The sequence below is a fragment of the Triticum aestivum genome, chromosome 2B, assembly GCF_018294505.1.
Source record: "Triticum aestivum cultivar Chinese Spring chromosome 2B, IWGSC CS RefSeq v2.1, whole genome shotgun sequence".
Lineage (NCBI taxonomy): Eukaryota > Viridiplantae > Streptophyta > Magnoliopsida > Poales > Poaceae > Triticum > Triticum aestivum.
The window spans coordinates 494,864,698-494,874,267 of record NC_057798.1 but is presented as its reverse complement, the minus strand read 5'-3'; the positions used below and the strand labels follow the sequence as shown (position 1 = coordinate 494,874,267).

The 9,570-nt window shown below is 45.7% G+C and overlaps 1 protein-coding gene across 1 annotated transcript; it reads right to left on the bottom strand.

Moving 5' to 3' along the window:
- Positions 1 to 7,131: 7,131 nt before the first annotated feature.
- Positions 7,132 to 8,413, bottom strand: LOC123045650 (galactose mutarotase). The gene is made up of 5 exons (XM_044468791.1): positions 8,178 to 8,413; positions 8,046 to 8,095; positions 7,814 to 7,934; positions 7,609 to 7,713; positions 7,132 to 7,447 (listed from the first exon to the last, which is right to left on the bottom strand). The coding sequence occupies exons 1-5, from the start codon at positions 8,359 to 8,361 to the stop codon at positions 7,155 to 7,157; spliced, it is 753 nt and encodes a 250-aa protein (XP_044324726.1). The 5' UTR covers positions 8,362 to 8,413; the 3' UTR covers positions 7,132 to 7,154.
- Positions 8,414 to 9,570: the final 1,157 nt, after the last annotated feature.

The following is a 9,570-nucleotide window of genomic DNA, read 5'->3' as shown; positions in this document are numbered from 1 at the left end:
TGGTCTGGAGGTAAATATTTATATATGGGAAGTCCTGTTTTGGTCACCGGAAAAGTTTCAGGTTTTATCGGTAACGTACCGGGACCACCGGGAGGGTCCCGGGGGTCCACCAAGTGGGGCCACCGGCCCCGGAGGGCTGCATGGGCCAAGTGTGGGAGGGGACCAGCCCCAGGTGGGCTGGTGCGCCCACCCCCCCACAAGGGCCCAAGGTGCCTAGGGTTTGAGGAGGGGGCGCCCCACCTTGCTTGGGGGGCAAGTTTCCTCCTCTCCACCCCTTGGCCGCCCCCCTAGATGGGATCTAGGGCTGGCCGCCGCCCCCTAGGGGTGGAAACCTAGGTGGGGGCGCAGCCCCCTCTCCCCCTATATATAGTGGAGGCATAGGAGCAGCCCAACACATGAGTTTCTTCTCCTGTTGGCGCAACCCTACCTCTCTTTCTCCTCATATCTCGCGGTGCTTGGCGAAGCCCTACTGGACTACCATGCTCCTCCATCACCATCACGCCATTGTGTTGCTGCTGGATGGAGTCTTCCTCAACCTCTCCCTCTCACCTTGCCGGATCAAGGCATGGGAGACGTCACCGGGCTGTACGTGTGTTGAACGCGGAGGTGCCGTCCGTTCGGCACTAGGATCTCCGGTGATTTGGATCACGACGAGTACGACTCCTTCAACCCCGTTCTCTTGAACGCTTCCGCTTAGCGATCTACACGGGTATGTAGATGCACTCTCCTTCCCCTCGTTGCTGGTTTCTCCATAGATAGATCTTGGTGACACGTAGGAAAATTTTGAATTTCTGCTACGTTCCCCAACAGTGGCATCATGAGCTAGGTCTATTGCGTAGATTCTTTGCACGAGTAGAACACAAAGTAGTTGTGGGCGTTGATTTTGTTCAATATGCTTACCGTTACTAGAACAATCTTGTTTCGACGGTATTGTGGGATGAAGCGGCTCGGACCGACCTTACATGTACACTTACGTGAGACAGGTTCCACCGACTGACATGCACTTGGTGCATAAGGTGGCTAGCGGGTGCCAGTCTCTCCCACTTTAGTCGGAACGGATTCGATGAAAAGGGTCCTTATGAAGGGTAAATAGCAATTGACATATCACGTTGTGGTTGTGCATAGGTAAGAAACGTTCTTGCTAGAAACCCATAGCAGCCACATAAAACATGCAAACAACAATTAGAGGACGTCTAACTTGTTTTTGCAGGGTATGCTATGTGATGTGATATGGCCAAGAAGAATGTGATGAATTATATGTGATGTATGAGATTGATCATGTTCTTGTAATAGGAATCACGACTTGCATGTCGATGAGTATGACAACCGGCAGGAGCCATAGGAGTTGTCTTTATTTATTGTATGACATGCGTGTCATTGAACAACGCCATGTAATTACTTTACTTTATTGCTAACCGGTAGCCATAGTAGTAGAAGTAATTTGTTGGCGAGACAACTTCATGGAGACACGATGATGGAGATCATGATGATGGAGATCATGGTGTCATGCCGGTGATGACGATGATCATGGAGCCCTGAAGATGGAGATCAAAAGGAGCAAAATGATATTGGCCATATTATGTCACTATTTGATTGCATGTGATGTTTATCATGTTTATACATCTTATTTGCTTAGAACGACGGTAGTAAATAAGATGATCCCTCATTAAAATTTCAAGAAAGTGTTCCCCCTAACTGTGCACCGTTGCGAAAGTTCGTCGTTTCGAAGCACCACGTGATGATCGGGTGTGATAGATTCTTACGTTCACATACAACGGGTGTAAGCCAAATTTACACACGCGAAACACTTAGGTTAACTTGACGAGCCTAGCATGTACAGACATGGCCTCAGAACACAAGAGACCGAAAGGTCGAGCATGAGTCGTATAGCAGATAAGATCAACATGAAGATGTTCACCGATGATGACTAGTCCGTCTCACGTGATGATCGAACACGGCGTAGTTGACTCGGATCATGTAATCACTTAGATGATTAGAGGGATGTCTATCTGAGTGGGAGTTCATGAGATGAACTTAATTATCCTGAACATAGTCAAAATATCTTTGCAAATTATGTCGTAAGCTCGCGCTTTAGTTCCACTGTTTAGATATGTTCCTAGAGAAAATATAGTTGAAAGTTGACAGTAGCGATTATGCGGACAGTAGAAAGCTTATGTCCTTAATGCACCGCTCAGTGTGCTGAACCCCAAACATCGTTTGTGGATGTTGCGAACATCAGACATACACGTTTTGATAACTACGTGATAGTTCAGTTAAACGGTTTAGAGTTCAGGCACCAAAGATGTTTTCGAAACGTCACGGAACAGATGAGATGTTTCGAGGGATGAAATTGGGATTTCAGGCTCGTGCCCACGTCAAGAGGTATAAGACCTCCGACGATTTTCTTAGCCTGCAAACTAAGGGAGAAAAGCTCAATCGTTGAGCTTGTGCTCAGATTGTCTGAGTGCAACAATCACTTGAATCGAGTGGGAATTGATCTTCCAGATGAGATAGTGATGTTTCTCCAAAGTCATTGCCACCAAGCTGCTAGAGCTTCGTGATGAACTATAACATATGAGGGATTGATATGATGATCCTTGAAGTATTCGCGATGTTTGACACCATGAAAGTAGAAGTCAAGTAGGAGCATCAATTGTTGATGGTTAATGAAACCACTATTTTCAAGAAGGGCAAGGGCAAGAAGGGATACTTCATGAAACAGCAAATCAGCTGCTACTCTAGTGAAGAAACCCAAGGTTTAACCCAAACCCGAGACTAAGTGCTTCTGTAATAAGGGGAACAACCACTGGAGCAGAATTACCCTAGATACTTGATAGATAAGAAGGCTGGCAAGGTCGATAGAAGTATATTGGATATACATTATGTTAATGTGTACTTTACTAGTACTCGTAGTAGCACCAGGGTATTAGATACCGGTTCGGTTGCTAAGTGTTAGTAACTCGAAATAAAAGCTACGGAATAAACGGAGACTAGCTAAAGGTGAGCTGACGATACGTGTTGGAAGTGTTTCCAAGGTTGATGTGATCAAGCATTGCACGCTCCCTCTACCATCGAGATTTTGTGTTTGCGTTGAGCATAGACATGATTGGATTATGTCTATCGCAATGCGGTTATTTGTTTAAGGAGAATAATGGTTACTCTGTTTATTTGAATAATACCTTCAATGGTCTTGCACCTAAAGGAATGGTTTATTGAATCTCGATCGTAGTGATACACATTTTCATGCCAAAAGATATAAGATAGTAATGATAGTACCACTTGCTTGTGGCACTGCCATGTAAGTCATATTGGTATAAAACGCATGAAGAAGCTCCATGTTGATGGATCTTTGGACTCACTCATTTTTGAAAAGTTTGAGACATGCGAACCATGTCTATTGGTGTATACGCATGAAGAAACTCCATGCAGATGGATCGTTTGGACTCACTTGATTTTGAATCACTTGAGATATGCAAATCATACCATATGGGCAAGATGACTGAAAAGCCTCGGTTTCAGTGAAATGGAACAAGATAGCAACTTGTTGGAAGTAACACATTTTGATGTGTGCAGTCCAATGAGTGCTGAGGCATGCAGTGAATATCGTTATGTTTTACTTCACAGATGATTTAAGTAGATACTATATATTTACTTGATGAAACACAAGTCTGAATTATTGAATGGTTCAAGTAATTTCAGAGTGAAGTTGAAGGTCATTGTGACAAGAGGATAAAATGTCTATGATATGATCATAGAGATGAGTATCTGAGTTACGAGCTTTGGCACACAATTAAGACATTGTGGAAATTGTTTCACAATTAATACCGCCTGGAACACCATAGTGTGATGGTGTGTCCGAACATCATAGTTGCACCCTATTGGATATGGTGCGTACCATGATGTCTCTTATCGAATTACCACTATCGTTCATGGGTTAGGCATTAGAGACAACCGCACTCACTTTAATAGGGTACCACGTAATTCCGTTGAGACGACACCGTTTGGAGAAACCTAAGTTGTCGTTTCTTGAAAGGTTTGGGGCTGCGACGCTTATGTGAAAAAGTTTCAGGTTGATAAGCTCGAACCCAAAGCGGATAAAATGCATCTTCATAGGACACCCAAAACAGTTGGGTATACCTCCTAATTCAGATCCGAAAGCAATAGGGATTGTTTCTTGAATCGGGTTCTTTCTCGAGAAAAGTTTGTCTCGGAAAGTTGAGTGGGAGCATGGTGGAGACTTGATGAGGTTATTGAACCGTCACTTCAACTAGTGTGTAGCAGGGCACAGGAAGTTGTTCCTGTGGCGCCTACACCAGTTGAAGTAGAAGCTTATGATAGTGATCATGAAGTTTCGGATCAAGTCACTACCGTACCTCGTAGGATGACAAGGATGCATACTACTTCAGAGTGGTACAGTAATCCCATCTTGAAGGTCATGTTGCTAGACAACAATGAACCTACGAGCTATGGAGAAGCGATGGTGGGCCCATATTCCGACAAATGGTTAGAAGCCATGAAATCCGAGATAGGATCCATGTATTAGAACAAAGCATGGACTTTGGTGGACTTGCCCAATGATCGGCAAGCCATTGAGATAAATGGATCTTTAAGAAGAAGACAGACGTGGACGGTAATATCACCGTCTATGAAGCTCGACTTGTGGTGAAGAGTTTTTCACAAGTTCAAGGAGTTGACTACGATGAGATTTTCTCATCTGTAGCGATGTTTAAGTCTGTCGGAATCATGTTAGCATTAGCTGCATTTATGAAATCTAGCAGATGAATGTCAAAACGAGTTTCCTTACCAGTTTTCATAAGGAAAGGTTGTATGTGATACAATCAGAAAGGTTTTGTCGATCCTAAGGATGCTAAAAGGTATGCTAGCTCCAGCGATCCTTCCATGGACTGGAGTAAGCATCTCGGAGTTGGAATATACACTTTGATAAGATGATCAAAGATTTTAGGTTTATACAAAGTTTATGAGAAACTTGTATTTCCAAAGAAGTGAGTGGGAGCACTATAGAATTTCTGATGAGTATATGTTGTTGACATATTGTTGATCAGAAATGATGTAGAATTTCTAGAAAGCATATAGGGTTATTTGAAAGGTGTTTTTCAATAGAAAACCTGGATTAAGCTACTTGAGCATTGAGCATCAAGATCTATAATGATAGATCAAAAAATGCTTAATGGTACTTTCAAATGAGCGCATACCTTAACATGATCTTGAAGGTGTTCAAGATGGATCAGTCTAAGAAGGAGTTCTTGCCTGAGTTGTAAGGTATGAAGTTAAGACTTAAAGCTCGACCACGGCATAAGAGAGAGAAAGGACGAAGGTCGTCCCCTATGCTTTAGACGTAGGCTCTACAGTATGCTATGCTAAGTACCGCACCTGAAATGTGCCTTGCCACATGTCTGGCAAGAGGGTACAAAGGTGATCAAGGAGTAGATCACCAGATAGCGGTCAAAATTATCCTTAGAGGAATAAGGATATGTTTCTCGGTTATGAAGGTGATAAAGAGTTCGACGTAAAGAGTTGCGTCGATGCAAGCTTAACACCTATCCGGATAGCTCTGAGTAGAGAAGCCGGATACGTATAGTGGAACAACCATTTGGAATAGCTCCAAGTGGAGCGTGGAAGCAGCATTTACAATATGACCTAGAGATTTGCGAAGTACATACGGAGCTGAATGTTGCAGACCCGTTGACTAAAACCTCTCTCACAAGCAAAACATGATCAAACCTAAGAACTCATTGAGTCTTAATCACATGATGATGTGAACTAGTTTAGACACTAGTAAACTCTTTGGATGTTGGTCACATGGCGATGTGACCTGTCAGTGTTAATCACATGGCGATATGAACTAGATTATTGACTCTAGTGCAAGTGGGAGACTGTTGGAAATATGCCCTAAAGGCAATAATAAATAAGTTATTATTATATCTCCTTGTTCATGATAATCGTTTATTATCCATGCTATAATTGTATTGATAGGAAACTCAGATACATGTGTGGATACATAGACAACACCATGTCCCTAGTAAGCCTCTAGTTGACTAGCTCGTTGATCAATAGATGGTTACGGTTTCCTGACCATGGACATTGGATGTCATTGATAACGGGATCACATCATTAGAAGAATGATGTGATGGACAAGACCCAATCGTAAGCCTAGCACAAAGATCGTGTAGTTCGTATGCTAAAGCTTTTCTAATGTCAAGTATCATTTCCTTAGACCATGAGATTGTGCAACTCCCGGATACCGTAGGAATGCTTTGGGTGTACCAAACGTCACAACGTAACTGGGTGGCTATAAAGGTGCACTACAGGTATCTCCGAAAGTGTCTGTTGGGTTGGCACGAATCAAGACTGAGATTTGTCACTCCGTGTAAACGCAGAGGTATCTCTGGGCCCACTCGGTAGGACATCATCATAATGTGCACAATGTGACCAAGGGGTTGATCACGGGATGATGTGTTACAGAACGAGTAAAGAGACTTGCCGGTAACGAGATTGAACAAGGTATCGGGATACCGACGATCGAATCTCGGGCAAGTACAATACCGCTAGACAAAGGGAATTGTATACGGGATCGATTGAGTCCTTGACATCGTGGTTCATCCGATGAGATCATCGTGGAATATGTGGGAGCCAACATGGGTATCCAGATCCCGCTGTTGGTTATTGACCGGAGAACGTCTCGGTCATGTCTGCATGGTTCCCGAACCCGTAGGGTCTACACACTTAAGGTTCGATGATGCTAGGGTTATAAAGGAAGTTTGTATGTGGTTACCGAATGTTGTTCGGAGTTCCGGATAAGATCCCGGACGTCACGAAGAGTTCCAGAATGGTCCGGAGGTAAAGATTTATATATAAAAAGTGCTGTTTCGGCCATCGAGAAAGTTTCGGGGTCACCCGGTATTGTACCGGGACCACCGGAAGGGTTCCGGGGGTCCACTGGGTGGGGCCACCTATCCCGGAGGGCCCCGTGGGCTGAAGTGGGAGGGTCCACTTATTGGACCATTTGATGTGAAGTAAATGCTACGGTCTTGTGTCATCAGTCTACTCTACCGTCCATTCTTCTCTCCAACATAAAAAAATAAGGCCAAACTTTGGGTCATTGCCGGTACGAAAAGCATATGGGCAATGCCAGATTAGAGAGTAACGACCTTGTAATATTCTCTGGAGACGTCGTTTGTGCCGGCCACGGGCGCGACCTGGCCCGTCGGGATCATGTACCCGTCCACGGGTGTGTACTGTGACGCGAACATCTGGAGCTCGTGCTCGAGGACGTCGCCGCTGCCGTGGCCAGCGAGGTTCCAGTACGCGTGGTTCACCAGGTTCACCGGCGTCGCCTTGCTCGTCGCCGTCGCGTTCATGTGGATGCTCAGGTCGTACGGGTCGGAGAGCCGGTACGTGACGTACACGTCCAGGTACCCCGGGAATCCTGCATGCCCCAGACATGATCCGTGAAAACAAGTGCACGTCAGATCTTTCTGTTAACCAAATATTATACCGAGGTGTCATGAAGATTAATCAAAGCGCGAGGAGCTATTAAACTACTGTATAAAGTTTTGACATGTGTAATAGTATTAGTTTTAGTTTTACCTTGCTCTCCGTCGAAGCTGCGGTAGTAGGTGATGTACGGGGAGTCGCCGTACTGCACGTGCTCCTTCACCGTCCAGATGACTTTGTTGAACCCCCTGTGGCCGCCTAAACAAAGAGCAACAAGATGACTAAATGAGTACCAGCGCGTCGTGAGTCCATGCATAGGGTTTCGGAGAAAAAAGATAAAACGAAGTCTGAAGCTTGCCATGAATCGTGTTGTTGCCGTCGTTACGGAAGAGACGATAGGTTTTGCCGTCGAGCACGAAGCGGGCGTTGGCGATTCTGTTTGCTACGCGCCCAATAGTCGATCCGGCAGCAGCGCCTTTCTGATGAGACATGCGCGTACAAAATGATTTTGAATCGAACAGAGACGCACTGATCATGCATATTTATCTACCACTCCGAAGCAGTGAAAACAGAGGGATTTGTGATCTTACAGCGTATCCAGCAACGGTGTCGTACCCAAGTACAACATCGGTTAGGTCCCCTGGCAAAAATGTTTCACCTCTTGAGAAACAAGATGCAAGCATGCGTATGGGTTCTTGAAAGCAAGAAGCAAGCGGCCTTACCATGGCAATCAGGAACGACGACAGAGACGAGGGTAGCTCCCCAGTTGGTGACCTTGATGGAGAAATTCCCCTTCTTGTTCTTGAGCTCGTAGAAGCCATCCGCCGTCCTTGCGACATCGGCGCTGCCGGGCAGTGCAAAGCACAGCAGCAACGTGACAGGGAGCAGTGCAGCTCTGACCACCATTGTTGCACAGCACGTTGCTAAAAGCAGAGAGAAGGTATTGTATGGCTACTCCTACTATCGAGCATGCAATCGCATATGTATGATAGGTTGACGACGACTTCCATTAGGTTAGGTTCCTCTCGAGGTCGTACATGAGGAAAGTCAAAACTCTTCATTCAAAGTTTCTCCGATCCAAATTATTTCCCTCTTGGGATCTGAGATCTAGCAGAAGTTTATTGTTGCTATTTCCCAGTTGCAAGATTGTTAATCTCCCACTAGTGTCGAGTTATACTCATTTAAGTTCTTTTCATTGTCTGCTCATGCATCAGAATAAAACAGAGCAAAAAAAGAACTTTCAAGATGATAAGAAACCAATTTTGTTAGGTCTCACTCTGTCGGTGAGTAAGTATGTAACGGGCCCGATCTACTGAGGGATTGGAAGGGGAGAAGGGAGGGGATCGGCAAGGGAGGAGGAAGGGGATTAGGGTTCCGGAGGAGAAGAGCAGCTCCTCGCTCACAGCCGATTCAATATCCACTTAATCGATATCCTCAGCTTACACAGAAATGGGCTAGTTATACAAGAATGAGACGGGCTGCAACCAACGAGGCCAACACAGGCCCAACCGAACCGGCCCAACTAACCCACTCGGCCTCACAGACCGTCCTTCGCTGGAACCGTCGAGTCCTTCTCCTCCAGGCGCATCGGGTCCACCATGGCAGTCATGACATTCACCCCCTCTTGAGGACCGGCTTGTCCCCAAGCCGGCGCCACTGGAAAACGACGTTGCAGATCGCGTAAGTCCTCCCAGGTAGCCAGGGACGATGGCAGGTCACTCCACTGCACCAGAATTCTGGGTTGGAGGGCACCTTGCGTCTTGATCACCTTGTGCCCCAGGATGCGCTCCCGGTGATGCTCTGCCTGCAGGATGGTTCTCACCGGAATCTCTGGACCCACCAGCTTTTTGAGCTGAGAGACATGCACCACAGGATGAATTTTGCTGCCTTCGGGAAGCTTCAACTTGTAAGCCACTGCACCAATGCGAGCAATGACCGGATAGGGCCCATAGTATCAAAATGCCAACTTCTGATGCGGTCGCTGGGCCATGGATGTCTGCACAAACGGCTGCAGCTTGAGGAAAACTGAGTCACCAACAGCAAACTCACGGTCGGTACGGTGTTTATCCGCTTGTCTATTCATGCGATCCTAAGCACGCTTAAGTTGTTGTTGGA